We start from the raw sequence: 26636 nt of genomic DNA on the forward strand, positions 1-26636 counted from the left end.
GGATACATAAACTATATCCTTGCCCTACATTTTCCTCTAGTCTCTCTATCAGAATTACCAACCTTCGTCACAGTTCTCGCCGTGCTTGTTTGGGTTTGAACAGATGTGGCAGGCTATTCCTTTGAAACCTTCGAAGCAATGACAGCTGCCGTTCCCTCGTATCCCATCGCTGCACTGGAAGGAAAACAAAAAAGAAAACCAAAGTGACTGAAATTCAGGCAGCCAAGACAAAGCCAAGGCGTTGATCTCTATCAAAGGCACTTGCAGTAAAAAATAGGACTTTGAAAGAGTGGTGGTAGTAATAAAAAATCCCACCTAGGCAGACCTGTCCCCAACAGCAATGACATGATTCACATTAGAGCTCAAGACAGAAAACCCACTGAGTACGTACCATTCTCCCTGGATCTTCTGCTGCACCACTGTGGGCTTAGCCCTGGTGCACAAACTCTGAACTGTACTTATCTACTCTAGCCACACTGTCTCATCTGCTCATTGAAACACAGCAGGATCTTTCATACTTACATTTCCCCGCCCATAGCATGGATTGGAATATCCCCCTGGGCATGGCATGCAGTCCGGACCAAAGAATCCTTTGCAGCATCCAGGTATCTGAAACAAAAGCAAAATGGGTAATGTGTGACATGACTTAACAAGAATTGCCTGGAGTCATCCTGTCCTCCTAATTCTGAAATCCTGGTCCTCCTCTCTGACCTGGACTGAAATGGACTGTCTCATTTGGCACCTGTGTTTCTAGGAGGTCCTGCAATTAAGTTCGTTTTCAACAATACCCCTCTTTCTGCTCACAGCCTATTCTTCTCAGAATAAATCACTATTTTCTGCTCTCTTTCTGACTTCAACAAATAGGGCCCATTTTTTCTATAAGATTTTTTCTTTAATAGTGCTGGCCCACTCACTCCTACTTTAACCTTGCTGAGGACTGTGCTCCTTTGGAGGGATGTAGCAGTCCTGGATCACAGGCCTTTTCATGACTGATCAATAGAAGAACAATCACAAGACAAACCATCAGCAGAGACACCCAAAAATCATTCCATTTAGTTGGCACTGTGAGAACTAAGGAGCTGCAGACAAATGTGAGGTCCATAAACTCAGTAAGGGCAACTTTCTGAGCCATCTGACAATGTTTCATAAACAGGATGCAATCACTTCACAGCTTACAGCACTTTCCCTGTGCTCAGCTTCCTTCGGGAGAAATGCTAAAACCAGGGCACTTAGAGAAAATGTGCTAACACTGCAGTATTTGTCTCATGGTTTCCTCCAGCTTGGCTGGTCACAACTGGTGTGCTTTATTTTATTTATTTATTGTAGGCAGGTTTAACCGAGCTGCTTTCTAACATTTGCAGCAGGTTAGTACTCTGTGTTCTTTCTGTTTGCCAAAGAAAAAGCAGGTAGTTAGTTCATGTGCCAGTCCTGGGGATAGCCCTTTGATTGGGACAACTTTCCTTTTGCTCCCATCCAGCCCTCCCTCAGCTCAAGGAGTCAGAGCTCTTCTTGATGAATGAGGAAGAACAAAGCTGAGCTCCTTTCAAAGGTCTTCCATCACACTCACCGTGACAGTTTGATTGCAGTACTTGGCGCATCCCTTCTTCAGGACATTCAGGCCTTGTGGATCATGGATGTAGACACATTCTTTTGGGAAAAGCGTTGGTTCCTGTACAAACAAAACAAGTCATCAGCACTGTAACCTTCCCCTCTGCTCTTTTTGCTGCAGAGGGCAACTCTGCCTATCTCTGAGCTGAGGAAGTTCACAGAGGAGCCAAGGTGAACAAGATACCATTACAGCATGCCTATCATGATAGAAGGCACATGGCGACTTCCTCTTGCTCCCAGCAGTCCCCAAGTCTAAGCCAAGGTGCTGCCCTTTTGTACTAATTATAATGTCTATGATAAGGGAGAGAGTGATAGTAGGGGGAGAGAGGAGGCAATGGGGAGAAAAGGGCAGGGGGGAGAAATAGAAGGTAAAGAAACAGAGGAGGAAAAAGAAAGGAGGGAGAAAGGCAGGAGGGAGGTATATCGAGGAAGAGAGGGAGTAAGAGAGAGAATGAGAGAGTGAGGGACGGAAAGAAAAAGAGGGAGGGAGGTGAGACAGACAGGGAGAATAAGAGAGAGGGGAAAAGACTGCAAATAATATTGGAACAATGCTCAGTGACCTCTCTTGGAGTTAGATACAGGCAGAATCAGACCCCAAATCATTCTGGTTTCACCTGTCTCAATCAGAGAGGAAAATGAGCAACTAGTGATTTTCGGGAGCTCTACTTCAGACATTCAAGTGAGACCACATCAGCAAGTTGTCCTGAAAGTCAGATCTCTCAGAAGACACCCAACAGTTAACAGTGGTGAACACCTCTTTGGCTTTCATGAACAAGATACTGGGCCTGGCCTTCACACGGGGATTTTCTGGAACTTGCTGTTCTGCTAAACTCAGTGTGGGATAACTCAAACACCAGCAACAGCCTCCTCCTCCTTACTCCACCTTCAGCCAGTTCTGTGCATCTCTGAATCAACAGGGAGCACAGGCCAGGAATAAATTGTTTCTCATCCTCTGTAGTGCAGAAAGGCTGTTGTGATTCTCTGGCCATGATACAGGCAGCGGTAGTACTGGACAGTGGGCTCAGGCTTGGTTCTAGCTGTCTGGAGGAGCTGGTAGACTCAGCATGTGAGCAGAAAACCTCTGCCTGAGCTAAAAAAAACTTGCTAAAAGTTGCAAGTCTACCAATTCATTTAGCCCAGACTGTCTCACAGCTCTCTCCATTGATTCAACAAACAGACTTCAGAATAACAGCACAGAGCAGTTAGTGGGTGACAATCTGGGATCATAGAAGCGTGGATACATGGGGAGTTCATATCCTCTAACAAGCCTCTCTACTGGTTGCCTTCCCTGTTCTCTATTTATTTGAAAGTGGCTTGGGTTGGAAACTATCAGTGTGTCTATATGCCATCATGCAAAGAAGAAATTACCAAAATAACCACAAATATTTACCATTTCTCTGCTGCCAGGTGGGCAAACACTATTGTTGAGGGCCTCACAATCCACACAAGAGCCCTGTTAAGAAAACAAGAAGGGAAAACTTAATCTTCTCAAAGGAACTCATTCCCCATTCCAAGAATGCTACAGAGCTACAGCAACCACTAGAGCATGAGAATGGGAGAAGGTTACTTACCATCACAATTTTATGTTGCTCTTCACTGCATCTGTGAGGCAAAATGGGAATTATTGAAGGAGGGATGAAGATGCCATCCAAGGTATGAATAATACCATTTGATGCCACAATGTCTCTCATGTTTAAGGGGATCCCTGATTCATCCATCAGAATTCTTCCCTGATGCAGAAACACAAATAATTTGTCTGCATTTTAGCCTGTTAGACTGCATCAACTACATAAAGCCAACGCAGGAAACAGAAGGTACACAACATGAGGTGCAACCACACAAATGGTCAAGCCTCTTAGTGGAGTCACAGGTTGAACGAGAAGCAAACTATTCAATGACCACATTCAAGTCTAGTTTTTTAAGAGAAGGAGGAAGCAGAGATGGGCTGAAACCACAATTGTTCAGAAACACATCCAGACTTTCTCCTAGCACAGGAAGGTTTGCCTAAAAGGGTTTTGATTCATGCTTACATCTGCACTGACATTGATGGTAAGTATCTGGTTAGCCATAGTAACAATGGATGGCATCATTATCAGTTTCTCCACAGTCACCTGAAATAAAAACACAAGGGGACAGTAACATGAAAAAGCAGGGTTATTTCAGTACAGCTTAAAGAATCCTTCCTTGATTCCCACCACATAAAAAGTCTTCTAAAGGGAACATGACTTTAACATTTATATTTAATGAAATACCTTAAACCCAAATAACAGGTCAGAGGGAAATCCAGGACTTTGTGTGAATTGTTTGCACTACCACAAACACAGCTGTGCTGGCAGCAGCAGCCTTGATTTTCATTCCTTGTGTAAGTAACAGTCCAGTACAACTGAAATCAAGTCTCACTAATAGTGTCTCTTACTAATACAGCTGCAAGTAAGGTCAGACTAATAAGGGGATTTTCCAGGACATATTCAATAAATAATGAAAGCTGAGCCAGATGCATAATAGAGAACATATTTTGACTCAATAAATAAGTTTATTTCTAAAGGCAGAAAAAAAAATGTAATCTGCAGCTACTGAGAAACTTAATGAATTGAGAAGTTCTGAGAACCAAGACAATTGCTACTTTTGTGTCCAATAGGTTATTAAACAGTAGCTCCACTTGTTACCATGTTGTTATTCATCAACTAACTACATTTTGCTGTTTTGTCGAATTTTCTCTATTGGAATTAGAAAAATCACAAGGACTGACATTTGCTTCTCAGTAAAGAATGGGAATAATATTGATATTTTTTAAGGAAGGACATGACATTATACCATAATGCTTCATTTCCTCCACAGAATTTGCATCTAAACTTAAATATTTCTCTTGTTTATTGTATAAGGGAAAATGTCTTGTTGATGCACTATATTAATTTTATTTACCCTGCCACTATAGTATGCAACAATGTTGATGCAAGAATTTGCAGTACCAGGTCAGATCACAGGCTCACTTGCACCAGTTCTCCTTCTCTAATTTTAGCCACTGGTCGAGCCCAAGGAGGGAGGAAAAGGAGCAGGGAGTTTGGACCAATTCTTCACTTGGCTATAACTTTTGTGTTGTTGCTATTATTGTTTTAGGGAAACTGTAGGCTGGAGAGTTCATAATTAAGGTACACTTCTAATTAATAGTGTAACAAATTAAAGTGACAACAAGAGAATATTTGCCTGCAACAAATTCTGCCAGACAATATTTTCATTGTAAAGGACATCCAACTAAGGAGTACTACCACTCCCAGGAAACTCAGAATTTTGTGCTGGAAGAGCACAAGCTCTCCCTTTTGGCAACCGTCTTCATGGTGAACATTTTGCCTCATCAGATCCTGCATCACATATCTGCTTCTCCAGGAGAAGTCCAAGAATTAGCAGCTGAAGTCATTGACACTGACCTCTGTGGCAAACAACACAGTTGATAACATGCTGGCCCAAAGGACCCCAATTATCTGGAATTAGAGCCGCCTGCCTTACCGCTGCTGAAGTGTAGATATGATGTTTCACAAGTTCCTGAAGCTTATTTATGCCCTAAGGAAAGAAGAGAACATAAAAATCAGATACCCCTTCAATGATCAGGACTAAGAGGAGGCAACTACATTTTCTTTTAACCAATGACTGACAATGCCAATGGACTATAGCAGTGAATCCACTCGGTGAGTAAGTTCCTCCATTTTCCCCTACCCAAAGCGTGGGTGAGGAAAGAAAGCCAAACATCAGATTTAAACAGTCTGGGTAACCATATTTCTCAAGGCAGTTTCCATCAGCATTTACTTTTCTCCCAAAGCCCTACAGAAGCAGAGACATGGTTTAGCCATCTCCAGGAAGGACAACATTCAGCAATGATCAGATACATTGCACAAGCCATCCAGCACAGCCTCGTGCAACACATTAGATGTCTTAAAGTAGTATGTGCTCTCACCTCTGTGAAAAGATAGATGAGCCTTCCATCTCTCAACTTATCCACACCATCATTGCTGGGTACAAATACAGTAAAGGGGCCTGGTCCATCCAGTATTGCAGGCAAGCCACAGTTCTGCAAAAACAGTATTTCAGCATGAATCTAGCATGAGTTAGTGAGGGGGTCTGTCAGGAAGGGCGAGAAAACTCCACGCAACCCACTAGAGGCAGAGCTATTGAAAAACAAATGTATACAAGAGGCAACTGGACACCAAGCATAGACACGTAGTATAACAGAGGCATAAATGCCACAAAAACATAGTTTGGACAATGAAGCCACTGGTGTGAATGCACCTAATGTGAACAAGGGAGTCGTGGGCTTAGGCTCACTGCATGGTTTAAACACACAGACAAGTACACAATTTCAGTTAGTGAATTTTGTAAACAGCTAACAGCCACAGAGCTGAAAACAGGCAGGCCAAGATTGTTGTGAGCAATGCTAGAGCAGATCCAGATGACTCTGAGGGAGGTAAAAGAAAAATCAGTCTGTCCCTAGTGAAAATACTGACTAAATGAAACCTGGGCAGCAGCCTCAAGGGTTTATAACCTAAGAACTGCTTCTATTTAGAGATCTACACCCCAAAACCAGGTAGCTACAATCTAGCTTGGCATGGGCAGTCTTGAAACCTTCACTCTTTGTCCTGACAGTGGTCAAGAACAAAATATGCTTTGAAGAACAAACTCTCCAGGGGAGAGGGGAAGGGCAGGTGGGGAAGCAGACGGTAGAGGTGTGTATGCTTGCTGCTTGTGCTAGATCCTCTATAGAAGTGAAAACTCCCATCTTTTCCATTTCATTTGCTTATGTAAAATATACAAAATAAGAAATGACACAGAAAAAATAATTAAGAAAAAAAGCCAAATCATTGAGGTGTATTTAAATGTTATTCAAAATTCCCACAAAAACATCAGCAGGCTTTGCAACATCAATAGTGCCACACATTCCTGGGCAGACACAAACATGCTTACCTCCAGTATAGTTTCAAATCTACTGAAGATCTCCATCGAAGCAAGGATCTCACCAATGGTTTTCTGCAAGGAGATACAAAAAAGAAAAAAATGGCTGGGGCTGAAGTGAGGTTGGAGCACAGACTGGAATGCCTCTGGCCCATTTACATTTGTGGTTTGCATATAAGGATCTACACGAGACCATCAACCTCAAAGTCTTCAGACCCTCTGTATTGGCCAGTTGACCATCAAGGACTGAGCCTGCAGTAACTTAGGCACAAACTCCTTCTCATGCCCAACAAACTGGATTTCCCAAGGTACCATGCACCTGAGCAACTTTCTGTTTTCCTACTCCCATGTGCAGATTAAATTAAATGAAGAGGCAATTGCTTACTATCATTAAAACTAGAGACACACTATTTCCAGAGATACACAAATCAATTCTGGGCTGGCAGGCAGTGGAGCTGCTCTGTCATTTCAAGCCTCCTTGTGCTTTGAGAACAAGAGTTCACTCTGCCACCTGCAAATGAGCCCTAATGCTGAGAAAATACAATATGTGTGTGTATTCCTGAAAACACAGAGGAAATACTTTCCTTTTTGCCATGCTGCTCATGAAGACAAAGGTAACAGAAGAAACATCCCTTCAACTATCAAGACTTGTGAAGGAACTTCTCTGACCTTTATTTGCAGGAATCTGCAGGGTTTGTTGGCAGAAAGTGCTTCCCATAGAACATGCAGAGGCACCAAACATTATTTCCAAGGGACACTGGTACAAAGAGTTTTGATGCCAAAAATGGCTGACGTGATTACTAGCCTTCATTGCAAAGCCAACATCACAAGGGAAGGAAATGTCTGAAGGAGTTCAGAGAAAGACAAGCTCTGCAGGGAGCTCTCTTACTGTCCTGCCATCCCAGAGTAGCTGCAAACCCTTCCCTGAAGGTACCTGACCATGCAAACACAGAGGTCTATCTTCCCCTCTGGACCTCAGACACTCATTTTTGGAAAACACCCTTATGCAGGTCATAAGACTGTGAGCATCTTAAGTGACAATAGACTTAACCATCAATGATAGGCACAATCAAATTCATATGAACACCCAGAACTTGTATGATTGATAGACCATACTCAGGGCACTTCAGCTGAAGAGCTTCTAACAACACAACACTCCAGCTGCTTTTTAAACACACAAAATACAACCATAATATTACAGTCTGACTGTTTTTATAGATTCATTACAATGGCATAAATTAAGCACAAACTACTACCAAAATCCTACCAAATCCAAGAGCTTGTGTCATTCCATGAGTCATTTTTTTGCAAGGAGGTAGGGGATAACAGGGCCTGCTTTCTGCGTATAGAAACAATATTAAAATGCTCAGGCATAGTGATGGAGTAACTACAGCAAAAATTTCTCCCAGCTAACAGGGAAAAGTGTTTAGCAGAACTGGAACCTGAAACCCCTGCTCAGTGCCTTAAATTCAAGACATGACTTCAAAATGCAAAAGTCTAGTAATTATTTTGCCCTCAGTTAAAATATTTTTAATGCAAAGACAACTTTTTGACTATAATTTCAAAATGCAGTACAGACCGATTAAAGAAAATTTTAATTTGATTTTTATGGGAAAATGCTTTTTCAATATTTATCCTGCAAGATATGTATTCTGTAAGATATAACTGAAAAAGAGCTCATTTGCTATGAAGAGAGTGATCTTACTCATGAAAGCAGAACTCTCTCCTCATCCAAGCACTGTAAAAGCATCATTGTGAGGTCTGTATCTGGCTTATGCAGTGCTACTTTTAATGCTGTGTTGACATAATAGTGCCTAACAGGTCTTACCAGGAGCTGAAAACAAAATAAATAGTCTTTTCCCTTTAAAAAAAGCCTCAGTGATTTGGAAGTTTAATGATGAAAATACATTTTTTTTTAAATAAGTGTTTATTCTGCTATCCCATAAAAAAGAAATAGGAATGTCTGTGTACCTGTGGGTTTCTGAGGTTGTCAGGGCTGGTTTTTTCCCTTAGGTTGTTAATAATATGCATGATGCCATTGGCTGCTGGTAGGTTCGGATGCAAAACATTGTACAGTTCCCCCGGCACATCTTGATATCGAAACGAGGTGATGTACGTCTGGATAATAATAAAAGGTTATTTCCTTTTGGTATATATATGTGTTATCACAATAGATCTATAAATCAGTGTTCCCTTCAGTGCTATCTGCCTATGGGTCAGCAACATAGAGTTACTCTGGGAAAAGTAAATTAAGGGGTAGCCTGGGTAAAACAAACATCCCACCTCACTTGAGTTGGGGTAATATTTTGATCCTGTGGAGTACTTTTAAGTCTTATTACAGAAAGAAGACCTAATAGACTTAATCTGGGACAGCTAGGTCTAGAATTAAGTTTGTCTCAGTGTGAACGATGCTTGATCCCAGCTCTGGATGACAAAAGAGGGGCACTGACCACCAAGTAGCTGCTGCGTCAGTTTGCCAAGTAAAAGGAGAGAAGCACAGTGCCTCCTGGGCACTGGGGTCAAGAATTTGGGGGCAATCCTGGAGCTATAGCTTTGATTGCAACTTTTATTGTCTCATAATGCCAACAAGGAGTCTTTATAACAAAGCCAAACCAGTCAGGCTCACTGAATTATAGGGCACATATCTGGTCCTTCCATACCATATACAACCATGCACTGGGCATATGGAGGTGTTCCAAAGGTTACCAACAAACTAAGAATCAAGGTATTGGTGCTGTAGCCATACTCCAAGTTCAGGCAAGCACAACTTCCCTGTGCTTTTAATTTCACCACATGCATTTTTTGAACTGCTCCTCCCTGCCCTGAACTTCATCTCACATCATTAAAGATTCAGGCTGAAACAAAGGAAGCGGGGGGGTCGGGGGGCAAACTTTCCAGATCAAAAGACTCCTGAGTAAACAAACAGGAAAGAAATTTAAAAGGAGCATTGACAAGCTCAGCTCAGATTCCCCGGCTCCAAATAGTGCTTTGTCCTTTTGATGCACGCAGGGTGCATGTATTACAACCTAGACGTCAAGGCCAAGGCTGGATGCTCAGAGAGGAAACATACAGCTCTCCCTTGGCCAGCTGTGAGCATGCATGCAGGAAAAGTGCAGGATGGAGAGAGAACAGTGGATGCTGGAAAATATGAGTCAACTGAAAAAAGGAAAAGGGAAAAAAAGCTTTCCATATCAGAACATAACGATGAAAAACTCTTTGCTAGGATGACTAAGAAAAATAAAAGAGTGGAAAGGGAAACTGGCAGAGAAAATATTCAGCATGTGGCTCTGTCTAAGTACACAATCTCCAAGGAGAAACATTCATCTGAAGAGAGACTTTTCTGCCTCTTCCATGTCAGCCACATAGTATTTATGGTGTAGGGGAAAGGCCTCTTCTCCAGAATACTTATATAGACCAAGGAGAAACCATTCACAATTCAGATTCTGGCTAATTGGTTGTCTGCAAGACAGGATAAGTGGCTGCTTGGGGCGTCTGGTCTTAGATCACCTTGCCTTGGATTCCACAAAGAAGCTTCTTGTTCTGATTGCAGGCAGATTGATTAGAGAAAAAAGTTTTCTGGTTAAGAAAGCGCACCAAGGAAACTATGCTCAAGCTCCAGTCTGTCCTACATGAAAGCAGCGGTCCAGGACCAGTTCAGGAGATCCTTTACCTGCTTACTGAATGTTAGCTGATGTCCTGACAAGGTCCACATAGTCTTGGCTTCTACCATATCTTCTAGGAAATGCAGTCCAGGAATAATATGCATTCTGCACAATTGCTCAGCAGTGGTATCCTTTGGAGAAAAAAGACCACATAAAGAAGATAAATGACGTGTTCTTTCAAAAACCACATTTACTGAAAGGGCCATAACGTTACTTTTCTTCCAGCTAACACACAGAGAGAAATTCTTAGCTTACAAGACTGAGCTTCCTTCTTCATTTTGGTTCACCGGAGTGGCACTGTGGCAAATCTTTTGCTTCTGTTTGGGTACATATTCAAACACAGCGAGACTGATTAACCCGCAACTCACTTTAGAGGAATCCCCTGGACCAAAACCTATTGGACTTGGACAATTGTAAAACTATCCCTGCATGCTCCAGACTATAAAACTTGCTGAAGTTCCCCATACACAATCTTTGTTTATGTTGGACCATGTAGGTGGTCTAAGCCGCTGAATTTACATTTAGTTTCTTTCTTTCTTTTCTGTGCTTTCCATCACTGGTGTTTTTTTAAGACAATCTTCTGTCAATAGCGATGTAGGTGAAACTGATCCTGGTGGGAACAGGTAGACTAGATAACTCAGGGGCCTTTCCTAATGTATTTTCTATGAATCCAGAAGTTACCATGATGACTTAGGCACAGGGTCTGAATTGTGTAAGTGGAAACCTCTCCTCAACAAGGCAGTAGAAGACAGCTAATGTCCCTGGCATTTGTAGGTTGGGAGTTGCTCCCTAGACTCTGTGTGAGTTACAGCTGCTGCATAGATCAAGCAAAGGAGTGATATTTCTAAACCAGTTGGAAATTTAATGTTTAAATGGGATTGGTCAGTCTAGGTTACTTTTAAGGCATTTACCTTCTCATATCTAAGTGCAAGCTGCAAGCTAGCTGCCACATGAAACACAACAGGCACCTTGCCTAGCATGCAATTCAAATCCCTACTGCATGAGCTGCATTTGTGGCTCATATCTGCTGATTTTTAGCTCTGTCCTGGGAAAATGGCTTATACACCTTCTCATCCTAAAGATGGTTAGCCTGGTTGTGGGCTTAACTGTGCAAAAAATTACTACAAATTCACATAATTTAATAATAACTAACTAACTAACTAAATAAATAAATAAATAAATTACAATATGACCTGGAGGACCTACTTGCTGAAGCCTAGAATTCTAAAACTCTTGTCCTGGCTCCCATAGCAGTTTTCTCCAGCCCTGCCATCCTTGCTGTCCCCATTAATAAAATGAGCTCTTCTCAAGAAGTCGACACCACACCCATATTCTACAGCCATAGGCCAAATACTTTGATATAAATCTTGGCCCCCCCCTTCTGAAAATCCACCTTCAAGTGGTGAAAAACCACCTACAGTTTTGAGACTAGTCACATACAGGAGGTTCGAGCTTTAAATGAAGGACGGCCAGAAAAATTTACACTTCCTGACATTAAAAACAAACAAAGTTTGCCAATACTGAAGACAGAGAGAGAAGTTTCAAAAATAATGTGAGGGATATAACAATCTGTATGAGACTGCAACTTAAGCAGACAATGAAGAGTCTTCCCAAGAGACTGCTTCTATAAATACTGCCATCCCAAGTTCCTCTCTTATGTGTCAATCAGTCTTTACAGGCTGCAAAACTCAGGCAGGAAAGAATACTAAGACAGCAAAAATTTGCTAAAACCAAGAAAACTTACGTTAAATTCCATTCTATCATTAATCAGAAGAAGGGATGGTACAAAGACTGTGAAAGGCCCGTATTTAGTCAGCAACATAGAGCAACCAGCAGCTGTAAAAAGAGTGGAAAGTGAAGTAGTTACTTGGCATATGGTTTAACTCCAGCAATAATAATTCCTCTTGTTAACAGCACAATTCAATCTACACATTTTTGGCCTGATGCGAGTAACTAGTACTTGGGTACAAGGAGCCAGAGGGAGTTTGGTGTTGCTATCACAGACTAGCTTGGTCGCTATTAGTTTTAAGCAATTGACCACAAGATTTCTGAAGAATTGCTGGGGACTTTGCTCCACTTTGAATCACTGCTGAAATTTCAGAACATTCATAATAATTTTGTTCCCCCTTGCTTACTACTTTATTCTTGGGCCGTGCCCTCTGTCTTCCCCTTGAAACAAGTAATTTTTGGGTGTCATCAGGATTTATTGAGACTAAATACTTCTTGACAAGCTGCTATGAACCCACAGTTGTCAGTCTTCACTCAGTTGTCAATGACCCATCAAAAAAATCCACATCAACAAAGGTCATTAGGTGTTGCATCCTACTGCACAGGAGTTAGGAACCCAGAGATCTTCATGCAGATGCCCATAGAACAAATCATTACGGAAAACACATGCAAAACAGGAGTGTTGGCAAACACTGATATGTAGCAGGGAGGGGTATTCACAAAAGCTAAGTTGAGCTTTAAGCCCTGTCTCTATGCTCCTGTTAAGTTAGTGGAGACAGAGAAGACTGTGCAGAGGATGGGGTGGAGAAGGTATCTAACATAAATATGCTTTGACATGAGCTACAGGGTTCTCACTCTAAAAATACAATGAGGTAAAAATTAACCTTTGTGGGTATCACTCTCCACACATGCATACACAGGTTCTAGAACAGTCTTATATGGTTTGCAAACAATTCCTTACTCAAAGTCACACAGTGCATAGAATAAAGCCTTTTCATCTCTATAATAGCCACTCACATGTGCGTGCTGGCAAGGAGGCTGTTTAGGGGCTTAGTAGATATTGTAGTAAGTAGAGGACCCACGGCACACCAGCCTCAAGCATCACCACTAGAAAACTCAGCAGCAGTTGAAAGATTGCTGAGCCTTCAACACAGATACTGCAGGTGGAGGCACACTGGTGGTTTGGTACAAACAAGTTTGAATTGCATCTCCAAGGCATGTTTTCCTCTTCTGCAGATATGGTACGCCCTACACCAGGACTGTCAAATACCTCGTACTCATGCCCAGTGCTCTCTGCAACAATCTCCTCAACTCACAATCCAGAACTGGTAATAAGAGTTCAGAGATGTGATGTGTTTAATTCTGCAGCCCATGGTCACACACTGTGAAATAGATCTATTATGCTGGAAGGCTTTTAGCCTTTTCTGACACACTCTCATCCCCACATTTGCTCCATTCCCCAAACAAATTCAAAAGACATTTACCAAACATTTTCCTGGCGACACTTAATTTCCTAGCAAATCTTCCTCGAGAATTATGCTGATTTATCTCACTCAAGAGATCTTTATAGCAACTTCTTCCATCTCCAATCTCCCCTTCTCTACACACACAGCTAAGAGACAAGAATGAAACATTACAAATTATTCCAAAACAGTTCACAACACGTTCAATAAATATGATAGAACAACATGTCAGTATCTACACTTGAAAGATAAATCCCAGCTTTAAGGTGTAGGTAAGAGCTTAGTAACTTCTGCCTAAACTAAATGACAGGAAAGAAGATGCACACTTCCGGAATGCAAGCAAATTTGGACCTACCCAAAGAGAATAAAGATGCTTTCTCAGATACGATCATAGAGTTATAGAATGGTTAGGGTTGGAAGGGACCTTAAAGACCATCCAGTTCCGACCCCCCTGCCAGCAGCAGGGACACCTTCCACTAGACCAGGTTGCTCAAAGCCTCATCCAGCCTGGCCTTCAACACTTCCAGGGAGGAGCATCCACAGCTTCTCTGGGCAACCTGTGCCAGTGTCTCACCACCCTCACAGCAAAGAATTTCTTCCTAATATCTAATCTCAACCTCCACTCTTCCAGTTTAAAGCCAGTACCCCCTTGTTCTATCACTATCTGCCTTTGTAAAAATCCCCCCAATCAGCATAAGGATTTTCTGCTCTAGAGTTCAGGGTACAGATATCCACAATATATTTATCAACACCTTTCTAAGTAGATATTCAGTCAGTACCAGTCATCACAGCATCTGAAAATTTGAGGTAATGGGTAAAAACCACAGGCTAAGAGAAAATCTAGCGAACAGCTTCTATGTGACCCCTCAGCTTCATTGAGAAATGCCAGCTCCAACACATCATTAGCTATGGTTTGTCTTAGGCTTAATGAGGGCCCCAGACAGGCTAATGACTTTTCCAGAAAAGCTTATCTACATGTGAAAATCTCCGTCCTGATTCACACGGATTTATAGTCAGTACTCAGAGGCTACTTAAGATCACTGGCCAATAATTATGTTTTTTCCTGTTTGGGTTTTGTCCAAGTATTGGCTCTGCTCTTTCTGTTTCAGGGATGCAAAGACATGCGACACAGGGGAGGAATTTGACATTACTCCAGCCTCAGAGGGCTGAGTGCCAGCTGCTGGGGAACAGATATAGTAAAGCAGGGACTGTGCTGAACACCGCGTCCTGCACTTTGCTAGCATATCTTCAGAAAGGGAAGCCACCGTGTTTCATTTCTGGCCTGAAGCACATAATGAGCAGGTGGATGCTAACAGCTTTAGCAGCACTGGAGAAGGAAGGGTCAAGGAGATGTGACTCCTCCTTCCCTCTTCGGTTTCTCAGAGAAGCTCCACCTTTTCTTGGTAACACATAAAATCCTTGGTGAAGCTTTATCTGGTGTTTGGGAGTCAATTATGCAAAAATGATCCTAGATCTGGCAATATGTCATAGAATGGTTTGGGTTGTAAGAGACCTTTAAAGATCATCCAGTCCCAACGCCCCTGCCATCAGCAGGGACACCTTCCACTAGACCAGGTTGCTCAAAGCCTCATCCAACCTGGCCCTGAACATTTCCAGGGAGGAGCATCCACAGCTTCTCTGGGCAACCTGGGCCAGTGTCTCACCAGCCTCACAGGAAAGGGTGTGATGAGACCATCTAACAGCTATCAATGTCTGGGTGTTTTGCTCCAGAGGACTAAACAAGGTCTGGTATTTCTTCCCTCAATTTTCCCCTTCCCTGTCAATCTACAACTCTAATTCATTTCATGCTTACAGGCCTGAGTGGGAAAAGAGCCAAAGACAGCCCTCAGAATCAAATGTGGGCAAATGTGAGCAAACCAGTCACACATCTCCCTTTTAATGCCTGATTATTAACTGGTAATGCCCTACTACTATCACCAACTTGGGGAGCTACATCTCCAGTTCACATCACAGAAGACTCTGCTGTCCCAGATTTAAAGCATTTTGTGACCCACACGCCCAAATTTACAATGACTGATGCAAAATTCTTTACTTTCAATGCATTTGTTTACAAAGAGGCTCTTCTCAAAAGGTGACTCTGTCCCATTCTCCTCAGTTAGCTCTCAGTTTCTTCAAAATCCAGCTCATCCATACTCAGTTCCATTCTAGTTGCAGAATAAGCTTCTTTAATAGCAATCTTTAAACTGGCTTACCTAGGATTCCCCTGGGAATTAATTTCACATCTGGAAGTCATGTCGCAAAAATAATGCTGGCAATCACTGGGAAATACAGAACACTCAGAAGAAGGAGGTCTCCTACTCCTCCCAGGCTTGCAAACACAAGAGGCCTAAGGGAAGGCAATACAGTGGTTATAGAGCTGCATTCATAATCTTTTACACAATAAGTTATGCTACAGAAGAGCTGTTTGGTTTCCCTTTGCAAAATGTAAGGTGAGGAGAGCAGATGCGATCAACACAAAGGTGAGCTCATTTGAAGACCTTCTCACCTGGCCGTTCAGACCCTTATAGGTTGCTGATGTGCTGTTATTGCCCTTACCTCTCCTGGACGTCTGTAAACACAAATCGTAGAGTTTTCTGGGCAGCCTCCATTGCTGTTGACACAAGGGTTTATGGGCTGGCAAATCTTCCCATCTCCTTGAAATCCTTCTTTGCAGGTACACTGATACTTTCGTGGTCCAAGAACCTTACATACAGCGAGGGGGGAGCATGGAGAAGCAGCGCAAGGATCTTCAGCTGCAATTAAAGAGATGAGAGGTGAGAATAACCATATTTCTATTTTCAAAACAGCACTTATTGCAGCACAGCAGAATGCCAAAGGCCTGGAAAGAATGGAGTATAAGGAATGTATACTATTAAATTCCTAAAATTTCCCAGGAAAATAAAATCATTTCAGACAGTAGACGTTCAGGGTTTTTTAATCTGAAGAATTTGGATGACACATTCTGCATGTTACATCAGTAACACAAGTGTGAGTGACAGAGGATGCTTGGATTTACTCCTGAATTTCCACCACATCTGAGGATATATACTCTAACTGCAGCTAAGGTGAAAGGAGATCCAAAAACATGGCCCTTAATCTTAAAGAGATTCCTAAGAAGCAGGTTCTTAAGCTTCTGCAGTGAGGTAGGCATTGCATTCACAGTGCTCAAAACCATCCAGAGATACCAGTGCAATAAGATTTTTCCAAATAGAGGACTATTTAGGGTCACAGAGAAGTTTCTCACCTTGGCAAGTGGTCCCACTTTTTCTGTAGCCCAGCTTGCAGTCACACATCGCTGTCCCATCCCTTACCACACATTCACTGTTGGCCTCGCATGTCACACCTTTGCAAAGAGGAAGCTCTGGAATCACACAGCAAAGAGTTTTCCTTTGAGCATGCAGGGCACTGCTGGAAGATACAACTTACCTTACTTACCAAAATATCTGGAAATGAAGGCAAATGTGGTTTCCAGAGGCCTCAAAGCTGGCACAAAAGACAGGGGATATAAGCAGTGTGGACAGCTCTAAATCACTGGCAGCCTAAGTAATCAGGTCCCACAAGCCTTAGAGAGAAGAAAGGATCTATCTGGTTTCCAGAGGAAGAACAGGGGCACAAAGAGATGGTACATCTCGACCACTGTCACAGAGTGGGGAGCAGACCTCAGCTTTTCCCTCTGTCTAGATCTCCAGTGCTCAGATCCCTCTCCAGTCCATCTTTCCTCTACATTCCCAAGGTACTGACTGCCCCCCAAGCTCCTTTTGGGACACATGTATCCAAGCCCATATCATAGTTCAGCTCTCACAGCCTCTCTGCAGATATCAGTGTATTTACCTTGATCACACCTGGGGCCAGTGTAGCCTCCATAGCACGTGCAGCTCCCATTCCCAGTGACACCGCTGTTGCATTCCCCGTGCACACAGTCACACACTGCAAGGAAAACCCAGACAAATCTGACCTTCAGCTACAAGGCAGTGCCCAGGGCTCCGGACATACTTTGGCCAACTGCCCTGGGATTTGGCACCCTGATTTCCCAACAATAATCCACAGCAAATGTAGCTCCTTTTAAAAATAAGGCCAGTCAGAACTTACAGAGGGCAAACTGTATGTCCTGGGCTCAAGAAGACAAAGTACTGCTCTGTAAGAGCAGCCTTGAATGCAAAATCTAGACCAGCTTTTTAGGCACATGTTTTAAACTTCCCATTCCCCTAAGTTTCCTTAGTCAATGTGGAAAGATGCAGTGTTATGAGAGCCTACCACATCTGCGATCCCAGTACTGGTGTCGTTGTGTGAGCACAACGACGGAGATCACACTTATCTCACCTGTGTGGTTACAAGGGAACCAGGAGCTGGACAAAAAGGGCTCCTTTAACAGCCAGGCTGCATGGGTCATAAATGGCTTCCAAAAATACCATCCATGAGAAGCAGCACTGTCTGTATTAATTTTAACTTTGTAATAATAATAATCAATAATAAATTTTGTAGGGAGGGCAACAAGGTAGAAGCTGGGAGACAAGTGGGGCAGTTACAGGAGTAACTGATTTGAGTGAAAGACTGAGAATCATTTTCCTAATGGGACAGTAGAGAAGGGCACAAAGATAAAATGAAGGGCACAAGACACCTGTTATTAAACACTGCCAGCTGGCATCCCTTCCTCCTCTCCAGCACCTTTCTTCACTCAACCTCCCCTTCCTCTTTCCTTGCTCTCAGGTATTTTTGTGGAGGTTTCACCTGAATCATTAATTCTTACCTGACTGACAGTCTGGGCCAAAATGATTTTCATCTCGACAATCCTGGCAGGCAAAGCCACCGTATTGCTCCTAGAAGAGCCATAAAACATCCAAGATGTTATTTTTCTGTATCATTGCATTGCTCCACACATTGTTATTGTTCAAAGTCTCTCCCCATTTCTGATTTTCTATGACAGCTGAAGCAATACAGTGAAGAAAACGTTCCTGTTCAGTGCTCTAGTAGTAATTAACCAGCCCCCATGGCAGAGAAGATCACAGCTCAAGCAGACACAGAGAGGGCATGCAAAACACCAGTACAACTGTGGTAGGCATTGAGGAAACAATATCCTGATCTCAGAGAGGGACAGGAATGTACCAGCTGGCTTCTGACTTCTCCCTGAAAGAAGAACGTGGAATTCCCTAATGCCAACGTGACTTTTTACAATGATTTTACAGGGCTTGGGGAACTTTAGCATATATTTTAATTGATATAAGGTGTCTTAGAGTTGAGTACAAAAGCAACTTTCTCAAAGGGCCCAAGAGGTGGGATTTTAGCTCATCTCTTCACAGTGCTATTTACTAAGGATGCTGTGAAAATATACAGTTCACAAGAGAAAGTTTCAAGTTTGACACTGATCCCTCAAGCTAAAAATTTTAGAAACACTTCTCTATATGACTCAAATGTACAGGAATTGTTTATGCTTTTGTTGTAATAAGTCTGGAGCTGTAAAGAAAAAAAATAAACATCTATCCTAAATTCTCTTTTAGGTGTCTCTTACTTTTCCTGAGAGAGGGAGGATCTGCCTGCCACAGTGCAGAACCAGTTCATTTGGGAAGTGTATCGTCCCAGTCTGGAAAAGGTGCAGCTTATTAGGAGATAAGTATCTCAGGGCTTCTTGCAGCCACAGAGAGGCATTAATTATTTCAACTAATCTGAGGGCTAAATCCATGTAATTCTTTCTTCATTGCTCCCTACAGATCCTCCACAATTCCATACCATCACCAACAGTGTTTTAGTGCTATTGCCAACCACACCAATCCTACAGGAAAACCACAGACATTGATGCTAGAATGAAAGAAGCTGCTAATGACCATCCAGGCAGAAGGTCAGCCTTCATCCAAGACATCTGCACAGACACTATACAACTCTCTCTGACAAAAGCACATCAACCTCAGACTAAATCATGCACTGACCTTGCAGATGCAGGTCCCATTTTGCTGTATGCCATCCAAGCATGTCCCACGGCCATTGCAGGGATTTTGAGAGCCACCTGGACACTCTAGCAGGCAAGAGACAGGCCAGAGAAGATTAGATTGAACAACCAGAACTGTGTCCTTCTTTCCATCTCCTCTTCCTCAAGGCATTCCAGTTACGTGAAAGCAATGGCCTCTTCACCAGCAGAGTCTCTGCCTGCTTATCTGATACACCCAACACTGGCCCAGAGCTGGTGAATGTGGCCAGGAGTGGCACCAAGGAGCAACTTGGGTACTAGCTAAGAAAAGCCTTTAATTAAAAGTCTAAGAAAAAGTCTCAATGTGCCATAACTAACTGAGCATCAGTGAGAGGCAGTATCAAACATCTGAGAGCAGTTCTGAAACTCAGGACAGGTGGGAGCCTGCTCTGTAAAGATACTGAGCATTTTCAGCTTTCCCTGACTTCATGAAGAGCTGGGAATGGGCTCAGACAAACATGGTCTGCATATCTTTGGAGTGAGGTACCTCCAAATTCTGGGGACTATTTCTGAAAGTTTTAGACATGCAATTCCTCTGACAAAGCCAGTTACTTATTCAAACCACTTCTGTCTGAGAACAGGCTCAAGGTCTCAAATGACCTCTTATTTTCTGCAGGACTGGAGTGTGTCTTTCCATATTCCAGCAATCAGTCAATCATATGAGAAGTGTTTAGCTTAACAGGTCATGCTTTTGGATTTTTGAGACAAGACAAAACAAATTCTCAAATTACTTGGCATGAACCTGAGTGGGAGCTTTGGGGCAGTTATTTTCACTTGGGTTGGAATTGCTAAGTGTTTTCTGTGGCTGAATGGCTGACTAACTCCAGACTATACAGGAGCACATGTGGCACATGCACTGCAGACTAGAGGGACATCAGAAAGAAATATCTTCCTCTTCCTTAAAGAGGAACAAAAACATCCCTTTCCAAAAGCTTATTTTTAAAGAAGAGACAAAAGGAAGTTCCACCAAAGGAGGTTATGTTATGTGTTAAATGTAAGAGGATTCAATTCATCCAAAGCAGAGATTCCTTCCTCATTATATTCTGAACATCCCAGATGGGTAATGGAGACCTTGTGAGTGTTTAAGGAATAATGAAATTTAATCACCTCAATGCATATTTAATGCTTCCTATTAAAACTGGTTTGACTTATTCAACAGTTAGACAGTGTTGTAAAAAGATGAAAAACTTACCATAGCACTCTGTACCCCAGAATCCTGGACAGCACTTTTTCTCCTCAATTTCCCTCTTACATATGTGATAGCACCCTGGCTGAGAAAGGGTATTTTCTCCTAACTTGACAGTATATCTTAAAAAGAACAAATCAAGATTAATTATTACAACCCAAACATACCACATGCCTGTGGGAGGGTTTCTAAGCAATCCCACCGCAGTGCACTGAACTCTGAACAGAAGGGAAGGCACTCACTTCCTTCGCCATACATGCACGCAAGAGTTTGCACTCCAGTTATGTCCTCTCTAAGGATGCCCATTGATTTGAACCTCAAAGATTGGTTACAAGAAATCTCCCAGGGTCTGGATATGAGACAGGACCTTGGGCAATCTGAGGGCAGCAGGACAGAAACTTTGGATGCTGGGGGATTACACAGCATAGAAGCAAATTTAGGATCTCCAGAGTAACTCAACATTCGACTTCACAGCTAAAATAACCTCGAAAGAACAAAGTCGCGTTGCAGGACTCGTCCCTTTCTGTCTTTCACTAAAGATTCCATATTGGGATGCTGGAAATTTGGATTTAATGGCTGTGTTATTCACAGATTCTCTATGCAATCTTGGACAAACCTCTTAAATCCCCAAAAGAAGCATCTTCTTTTCAACCCTCCATCCATCACCCCTATGCACAGGGTAAGCCCTTGGTGGCAGCGTCTCTTGTTCTGTGCGTATGCAGTACAGAACTATACTTGGGTCTGTCCAACAACCACCACAAGAGCAGATAACACTCAGAAAAGCTGCATGCACTCACATTATTCTTACACTTAATTTTATTTTTGGCACAACATCCTTCCCAAAAGGAACTTGGAAATTGTCTCGATAGCACTGCCGCTTTGGCTTCAATCTGACTCCTATGTGTGTCTCTGCAAAAACTGCTATAAACTGCAAAACTGCTACAGCTATTTTTGAAGTATTTCAACAGAATAGCAATTCACAGAAAACAGTAGACAATGGAGCTATAGATTAACTGTTAACATTCAGTACTGAATAGATACACAAACAATAATCCATAGTGTTTCATTTTTTAAAAACTTCCTGGTAAATTCAGTTTTCCTTCACCCTTTTCCTATTACAGCCAAGCTCAACAGAATAAGAGCAAGGAATACATGAACAAACAATTGTCATAAAACAAAGTAGGAAGGTAAAAAGTTCAGAGGATTATTGCTGGAAGCCAGGAGGATGTACAAGGGGAACTATAATTATAATATTTTTTTAATAAACCACTACAGAATTCTGAGTCTGAAATGGGTTTCTGTGCTAGACAGACCTCTATTAAGTTGCTACAGCAGGCTTAAACTCAGGCTGTTTAGGGCAAGTTAGAGGTAATTACCATGTAATTTCTTCTGTGTATATAGAAGCTTATGCCCAGCAAAAAGTCCATGGGATTTGCAAGGAGACAAAAGTAACAATAATAGGGGCCATAAATCCATTTTTATGCATCTGAAAACAAAACTCCTTGGATCTTTAGAGCTCATAAAACACACGTGTGCTCTCCTGAAGGCATAGACAGTACTCCTTGCAGGGGTGTACCAAAACCTTAACATGGTTAGGAAATAGGCCTTACCTGCAGTCCCTTATTCCTAATCCTTGGGTGGTCTTTGACCAGCCTCTTGGACAAAACATTTTAGACGCTGCAGCACAAGCAGTACACGCTGTATTCAAGGTAAACATCTTCTTGATATTGCATTGCATGGATTTTAACTTAAAAAGAAAAAAAAACCAGAATGGAAATAAGCCCAAAATTAAATTGTTACCCTAGCCAGCCATCTTGCCAACATTGCACCATTCGTTAGATACCACTGGAGAGGGCAGTGATCAGAGCAGCTGCTGGTTGGTACCCCACACACTCATATGGGCTAAACCATCACGTCACGCTGCTGCATGCTACTCTGCTTGGATCTCAGCTAGAAAGCAATAGGGCAGATCATGGCTCTCTTATCTTTCCTCTATGCCTCAGAGCAAAAATTCTAACCATTTCTAAAGTCATCATAACTGTGCACTGTTGATTTAAGCCAATATTAAACATGTGGCAATGGTATGTGAGGACAAACCCTAAATTAATAACCTTTGCCAGAAGAGACTGCACTAAAATGCCACACAGCATTTCTGTTTTCCATGTCATTGATATGATCCAGTTCACTGGTGGTTTCATTGCTGTTTCATGGGTCTGAAGAACCCAATGCTCCTCAGAGCCCAGGAGCTGTTCACATAAATATTTCTTGTGGCAACTGTGTTCAAGAAGGTGTAGGATGCAGGGGAGCGGATTAAAAGGAAAATTGCTCTGCACCTCTCTGACCACCTGGATGGACCCTGGTGCTTTGACTCTAGGTGAGAAGGACCCCATAAACACAGGCAAGATCAGGTAGGAGACTTGGATAATTCACATGGCTGATGATAAATTCAGCACAAGTCCTTTCACCCAACCAGAAAAAACTTTAGGGGTTCAGGCTTCCTCACAGGGCTTTTCTGTACCCCTGTACCCACCAACTCTGCTTCTCCAAAGGAAACACAGCCAGAGCAGATGAAAAACATACAGCCTCAGAGCAAATAATCATAATCACATCCCAGCTTGTCATTAAAGCTCATTATGTTACCCTAAAAGGGTTTCCTTGTATTCTTAAACTCCTGGAGCTCACTGTACGGAAACCTCATTGCTCATTTTAAAAAGAGACAATGTTTGCTATGGATGATAGCAGAGAGAAGCTGGGAGGCGTGAGCTGTGTTTGCCCCAAAAGGTCATTGACTGGAAAAAAACCCCACAGCTCACCTCAGCTGTGCCTCTACAGGCACTGTATTTTCTAAAAAGAAAAACATTAGATTAAATTTTGGGAGGAGGCCTTGATCTGGGATTTTTTAAGCCAGTCCTGGACAATGCTGTTAATGCAGCAGCTCTCCTGTGCCCAGAACTCCCTGGTTGGATTCCTATCAGCAATCTCAGCTTTGCTTCCTCTTTAATCCCAAATACATACATTTACCTCAAGACAAGGGAGGAAGCCCATGGCTTCCCATTCAGTTATCAACAGCTCAGGAAGGCCCTCCCAAATGACAGCCAGCAGACCCTGTCAGGAAAAACCTCCTGAGAGATAACCCTCAAGTAGCAGATCTGCAGGGACATCTCCCTGGAATGGTTTCCTGACCCACATTCCCTCTGCTTGGAGTTGTTGTTGGGCTTTTTCTCATCTTCATGGATGCATCTTCTTCAGCCATCCACGCAAGAATGCTGCCCAGTGAAGAAAGTGATTCCTCTGTGTGCGGTGGCCCCTCACATAGATATTAATTTCTAGTTGCACATCTGGGGCTTTTCTTACTGTACAGTAACCTCCACTGCTTTTGGTGGTAGAATCCCCAAGGAACCTGTTATATCAAGAACTGCCTTCCTTGCATTATAAACAACTCAAAACCAATCTGAGATCCACCAAATGCATCTAGCCAGGTCCTCTGAGGACCAGCTTTACTAATTTTATCCAGCAGGACAGAGATCAGCTTTGCTGTTCCTTACATTTCCACCCCACCAGCACACAGTGCAGTCAGAGGACATTTCCCCTTTTTCATGGAGCAAAACAGAGAAGACAGACAATATGGATAGATAAATGAGGTGCTACCTCTGGAGTACTCTGTCTCAAAAAATCAGCAGTGCCACTGATGGGGTAGGGAAAAAGCCCATCTGATCAACTGATTCAAGTACAAATTATGACCCCAGATCAAAGCTGGGCTTTTGAAAGGAGACAGTTGGAGCCAGGCACCTTGTTCTGACAGAACAGTATACCTCCTGCCTTTCTAGTCCCATCAAATCCCAGCTTTAACCTTCACTGAGACAATGCCTCAGAAAGAGGAATGGGAAGACATCAAAGGAAGAAAGACAGTGGTGGGCACTTTCTCATGAGTTATGATGTTAACATTGTCAGAATTATGCCATAAACATTTGTCAGGTGTTTGAGCCACCCTATCTATATGAAAAAGACTGCACGAGTAGTAGAGCACAAAACTAAATTAAATCTCTCCAGTTTTCTATTTCATGTTTACTTCCAGGCATCAGGAGTTGGCTGTCAGACTCAGTTGGGCCATTTAATGTGTTCTCTGTCATGGTGGTGGAGGGATACACCATTGTTCACATATTATTCAATTTTCCATCTCTTTCCTTCATGAGTATGTTTCCATTTCCAAACAGAGATGGACACTGGGAGAGGAGCTGTTGCCCTGTTGGCATCTTTAATTAGTTGCAGGCCTCTAAGACAAGAGAGTTATTGTGGAATCCCCCCCTACCCTACCTTCCCGGGACACATCATGAGCTTTAGGCAGCTTTCCAGTAAGGTCTTCCTCTTTTTATAAGGAAATACACTTGTGTCAGCAGCAACAGGCAGGAGGAAAGAGGAAGAAAACAGTTATGTGGAAAATAATAAATAAATAAATAAAAATTTCCCCTCCTATTTGAGTGACAGAACTGATGAAGCAGTGATTTTCTGGATTTTGCTTCTCAGGAAAGCAGAAGAGGGAATCAAGTGACATAAATGCAAGAGTTTGTATGCTCAGATTTTGCAGAGGATGAAAGATAGACAGGAGTTTGAGTCAGAGGTGGCTCCTGGGGCACAGCCTCATGGAAAACAATGATGCACTGCTCCCCTGGGCTCAGCTGTGACCGCTGTTTCTATACTTTGGAGATGCTGAGGAGGAAGCACTGAAGAGGGAATGTCTGCCCTTGTGATGCAGCAATGCTGCCTGGTGGGCTGAGAGTCAGTGAGGTGCACGGTGGCTACACCAGGGAAAGGGGGTGAAAACAGTCACTGTCCTGATCAGATGATGTTACGAGCTTGGACTGCATCACACTTTGGGTACAAAGCAACAGAAAATGAAGCCTTGTGCTCTCATACAGATCCAAAATTAAAGGAGAGTTTTAAAGCAGAAGATATTTAGCTGTAGCTGAAAGAAGTTAAGAGCCAGGGTGCCTCTGTCCACACTGAGCTCTGTCTTGCCAGGGCTGGACTGTGCGCTCTCCCTGCACTCCAACACATGCATGTGGCATGAGCAGCTGCTGCCCTCTCTGCTTAGCTGAGACATATCTGAGCTTCTGGATGGTGCAGTGTTTCCTTCCCTGCTCTCTGACATTTCCCTTACTTCTCAAGTGAGCATGTGTCTCTTCTTCTACCTTAAGAGAATAAGCTGGGGAGGTTTTTTAAGGGCTAGTTTAATTCCCCTCATTTTCGCCCTTTATCTTTTCCTCCCAAACTGTAACACAAATCCTTCTGCGTGGCAAAACCTCAAGGAAGAAAGAAAAGCACATTTGGACATCAATGTTCGGCTCCAACAATCCTGGGAGCCAGTTCTGGAAACAGTGATTATCTAATGAATCACCGAGTTTCCAGTGCATTTGCCCTTTACAAAGCAGAGCTGTAGACACATGCTTGAGCCATTATAGTCATGTACCTCCCCAAGAAGTTCTCAATAACAGTTTAGCTAAACAGACCAGTGGCTCCTGGACACACAAACCCTTCGCATTTGGCCAAGGAAGACACTTTTCAGCATGAGGATGAACAATCAAGTTCAGAGATCACATAACACAAGATCTACTGTTGTCCTGGGTGTTTCCCACCATCTCAGCTGCACAGCACTGGAGGCACAGAGATGCAGAGAGCACTTCTCTCATTTCCCACCTGCCTCCATTCCTCCTGGGACACAGCCTGGGACTGGCTTCCTCCCAGCAGAAAAACTTTCATGTTTCTCACATCTGCTGCATCTTGCCCAGCCCATACCAAGAGGCATACAAAAACCAAATCAGGCTAACAGATTTGCTGTCACATTTGAGACATCAAATTAGAGCCCTCAGGTAACATCACTGAAAAAACACTAGCACAAAATCTCTCCTCTCTTGATGGCCCCTGCAATGCTCCTGCAAGCAAATGGAGGCCTCTTGTGGAATCACAGCACTTCTGTTGTAATCAAATACAATGGCCATCCAAACTATTAAAGAAGACTTCATTAGGCCCTTATTTTTCCTTACCTCCCATTATAACCTTTCAACTGTTTCTTCTCTTTTCTCCAAAAAGAG

The 26636-nt window shown here is 42.7% G+C and overlaps 1 protein-coding gene across 1 annotated transcript in view; it reads right to left on the reverse strand.

The window, feature by feature from the left end:
- STAB1 (stabilin 1) overlaps positions 1 to 23800 on the reverse strand; it is a gene marked incomplete at its 3' end in the record, with an annotated part of 53489 nt that extends 29689 nt beyond the window's left edge. The window contains exons 1-22 of the mRNA XM_029086345.1: positions 23735 to 23800; positions 22158 to 22294; positions 20554 to 20669; positions 19324 to 19409; positions 18150 to 18219; positions 17234 to 17329; positions 16647 to 16763; positions 15959 to 16155; positions 15616 to 15749; positions 13424 to 13551; positions 11956 to 12047; positions 10220 to 10342; positions 8521 to 8667; positions 6562 to 6624; positions 5558 to 5671; positions 5113 to 5166; positions 3639 to 3719; positions 3180 to 3338; positions 2999 to 3061; positions 1568 to 1669; positions 523 to 609; positions 63 to 174 (exon numbers count right to left, since the gene is read on the reverse strand). Coding sequence (XP_028942178.1) covers positions 63 to 174; positions 523 to 609; positions 1568 to 1669; positions 2999 to 3061; positions 3180 to 3338; positions 3639 to 3719; positions 5113 to 5166; positions 5558 to 5671; positions 6562 to 6624; positions 8521 to 8667; positions 10220 to 10342; positions 11956 to 12047; positions 13424 to 13551; positions 15616 to 15749; positions 15959 to 16155; positions 16647 to 16763; positions 17234 to 17329; positions 18150 to 18219; positions 19324 to 19409; positions 20554 to 20669; positions 22158 to 22294; positions 23735 to 23800 — 2344 coding nt within the window. The remainder of the gene's footprint in view (positions 1 to 62; positions 175 to 522; positions 610 to 1567; positions 1670 to 2998; positions 3062 to 3179; positions 3339 to 3638; positions 3720 to 5112; positions 5167 to 5557; positions 5672 to 6561; positions 6625 to 8520; positions 8668 to 10219; positions 10343 to 11955; positions 12048 to 13423; positions 13552 to 15615; positions 15750 to 15958; positions 16156 to 16646; positions 16764 to 17233; positions 17330 to 18149; positions 18220 to 19323; positions 19410 to 20553; positions 20670 to 22157; positions 22295 to 23734) is intronic.
- Between the last annotated feature and the right edge of the window lie 2836 nt (positions 23801 to 26636).

The sequence above is a fragment of the Antrostomus carolinensis genome, unplaced genomic scaffold (genome assembly GCF_000700745.2).
Source record: "Antrostomus carolinensis isolate BGI_N321 unplaced genomic scaffold, ASM70074v2 scaffold10998, whole genome shotgun sequence".
Lineage (NCBI taxonomy): Eukaryota > Metazoa > Chordata > Aves > Caprimulgiformes > Caprimulgidae > Antrostomus > Antrostomus carolinensis.